The 2,920-nt window shown below is 48.8% G+C and overlaps 1 protein-coding gene across 1 annotated transcript in view; it reads left to right on the top strand.

Annotated features, from left to right (window-relative positions):
* The first annotated feature begins 2,302 nt into the window (after positions 1-2,302).
* CGAS (cyclic GMP-AMP synthase) overlaps positions 2,303-2,920 on the top strand; it is an 18,354-nt gene continuing 17,736 nt past the window's right edge. Inside the window, exon 1 of the mRNA XM_027768227.1 lies at positions 2,303-2,917. Within this exon, the coding sequence (XP_027624028.1) occupies positions 2,621-2,917 (297 nt within the window). The 5' untranslated portion in view covers positions 2,303-2,620. The remainder of the gene's footprint in view (positions 2,918-2,920) is intronic.

Here is a 2,920-nt window from a genome sequence, read left to right as displayed (position 1 = left end):
AAATTCTCACAAATGCTACAACATGGATGAACCTTGCTATGGATATTATGCTGAATGAAATAAGCCACTCTCAAAAAAAGTGTATGATTTTACTGATAAAAGCTACTCAGAGAAAACAAAAATCACAGAGACAAAAGTAGGACCGATGGGTGTCGGGCTGAGAAGAAGAGGAAATCGGAAATTATTTGTTTCATGAAAATTGAGTTTCAGTTTTGCAGAACGAAGAATTCTAGAGATGTTGTGTGATAATTGCACAACAATGTCAATGTACTCAGAATCACGAAAGCATACACTTGCAAAGTGGTAAAGAAGGTTAAAAAGGGTGGTGGGTGGGCCAGCAGGTGGTGTAGTGGTTAAGATGCTGGATCCCATGTGACCAATTTTGTGGTTCTAGTCTCTGCACCCAGCCCAAATGCACACGTCTGTGCATGTATGTGAGTGCATGTATGTGTCCAAAATCCCTAGGAGAACAGAAGAAATTGAAATGCCATTGCCCCGGGGAGTTGGTGGGGGAGCGATTTCTCACTTTTCTCTCTCTCTCTCTCTCTTGTGAGTGCACATGCCCTATGACAACAACAACTTTAAGAAAAGGGGAGTGGGGCGAGTAATTAATGCATTCTGAATTCAGTGCTTTCCTTCTAATGAGAGATTTTGCAAAATAGGAAGCTGGGCTTTAGAAAAGACATTCGAGGGACCAGCAGATGGTGTGACGGTTATGCCATTCGACTCCCACGTAGTTGACCGCAGTTCACGTCTGGGACAGGATGATTAAAACTCACACAGGGCATGTGCATGCCCAAAATCCCAAGAGGAGAATGTAGGAGTAGGGATTGCAGTGTGGCCATCCCCCTAGGGGTGTGATTTCTCACTTTCTGTCGCTCTCTGTCTCTCTGGCAAGCACCCACGTCTTATAGCAAAAGTCTCTAAAAAGTAAAAAAGATATTTCAGGGGCATAATGGTTCTTGCCTTATGGCAAAGACTACTGAAGGCTGGAGGGTTGCAGCATCAAGTCCATCTCTCTCTCTCTCTGTCTCTCTCAACACACTTGATTAGGAAAAGAAAAAAGAAAAGAAAAGAAAAGAAAAGAAAAGAAAAGAAAAGAAAAGAAAAGAAAAGAAAAAAGAAATTCAAAAGTCTATATAAGATAGTCTAAAATCACAGCAGCCAAAGCAGCATGGATGATTTAAAATGTAAGTCAACAGGCTTTAGAGAACCGATGGATAGGGACCAGCAGTTGGCCTAATGGCTATGTCATTGGACTCCCATGTAGTTGACCTGGTTTGAGGCATGACCATGGGGGGGGGCGGGGTGATTTTTTGCTTTCTGTCTCTGTGTGCCCTATAGCAAAAACCTTTCAAAAAAAAAAAAAACTAATTACAAGCAATCCTGATCTCATTCCATTTTGTGAAAGCTGACTATTTTCTGTTGTTATTCTATGCCCCCTGCCCCCTTCATTTGCCAGGAGGCAAGTATCCTTTTGAGACAGAGGGGGAGAGGGAGCAGGATAAAGCACCCCTAGTGGGCATGGCCACACTTCAGTCCCTTCTCCATTTCTCCAGCTGTGGGGATAACACCCACATGGTATTTTTTAATTAATTTATTTTTTGGAGAGGTTTTTGCTATAGGGCGAGTGAGCTCACCAGAGAGACAGAGAGACATAAAGCGAGAAATCACCCCCCAGGAGGGATGATCACGCCACAATCCCTTCTCCATTTTCCTCTTGGGATCTTGGGCACGCTCGCACATGCCTGGCGTGAGTTTAAGCCACCGGGTCCGGGACACGAACCGCGGTAGATTACATGGGAGTCCAGCGACATAGCCATTACTAACTGCTGGTCCCACCCCACGTGTTTTTCAAGCCTTCTGGGTGGGGCTTCTAATGGCCAGGTCAGTCAGATGAGATCCAGTTGCCCTAATGGCCAGACCAGCTAGCTGGGCCCACTGTTAATAATTTATTAAAAGGATTAGCAGATGGAGTAGTAGCTGGACTCTGAAAACAGACTGTGGTTCGAGTCCTGGATTCAGCACCTTAAACTCATGCCAGGCACGTATACCTGGTGCCTAAAATCCTGAGAGAATGGAGGAGAATAGATGGCAGCGTGGTCATCCCCCTTGAGGAGTGATTTCTCACTTTCTGTCTGTCTCTCCCAGAAACGCATGAGCCTTACAGCAACACATCTCTTAAAAAAAAAAAAAAAAAAAAGTATTAAAAACCCTTGTATTTGAACTTAGATTGAAAAAGTCTCTCTGTCAGCTTCAAATGTGATGTAAGGTTATGTAATTTACCAAAATAGCTTTGGGCCATATGCTAGCAGATGCACTTGTCCATCCAAGTCCGCTTTCCCCGGGTGCATTCTGCGTGATCCCCAAGCCAGTGACACCGGTTGCACCAGAAGATCTCCAAGCTGCCGGGCAGCGGTGCCCCGTCCCTTCCTGGAGTGGGTGTGGCACCGCGTGACCTCACAGCGTGGGGTTCTTGGTGAGAACGCTCCAGCCACAGACGTCGTGTTCCCGCGATTTTTAAGTTTCGTTTCCAACCGCGCCAGCTAGTTCCTGCTCCCGCAGCTTCTCCTCCACCCCCGAAGTCCACTCTTCGATCCAGGAGCAGTGACCGCCAGCCATGGACCCTCGGAGCTCAAAGACGACGCCAGCAGCTTCGAAGGCCGAAGCCGCCACCCCCAAGGTTTCCGCGCGAAGTGCGAGGGGTGCCCAGCCCGAGTCCAGCGAGTCTCCAGCTGCTCCCAAGGCCGCCAGGCCCAAAGCGGGGAGCCGCGGCCGCGCCAGAGAGCCGGGGTCCCGGCAGAACAGCATCCGTGGTCCCCAGGAGACGCCCGGGGCCAGCGCGCTGGGGGCCCGTCCCAAGAAAGCGTCTGTGCGCGCCGCCGCTGCGGAGGATCGGCGGGGGCGGGGCGGGGGGGCG

The sequence above is a fragment of the Tupaia chinensis genome, unplaced genomic scaffold (assembly GCF_000334495.1).
Source record: "Tupaia chinensis unplaced genomic scaffold, TupChi_1.0 Scaffold145685_1, whole genome shotgun sequence".
Classification (NCBI taxonomy): Eukaryota; Metazoa; Chordata; class Mammalia; order Scandentia; family Tupaiidae; genus Tupaia; species Tupaia belangeri.
This window is presented reverse-complemented; position numbering and strand designations above follow the sequence as displayed.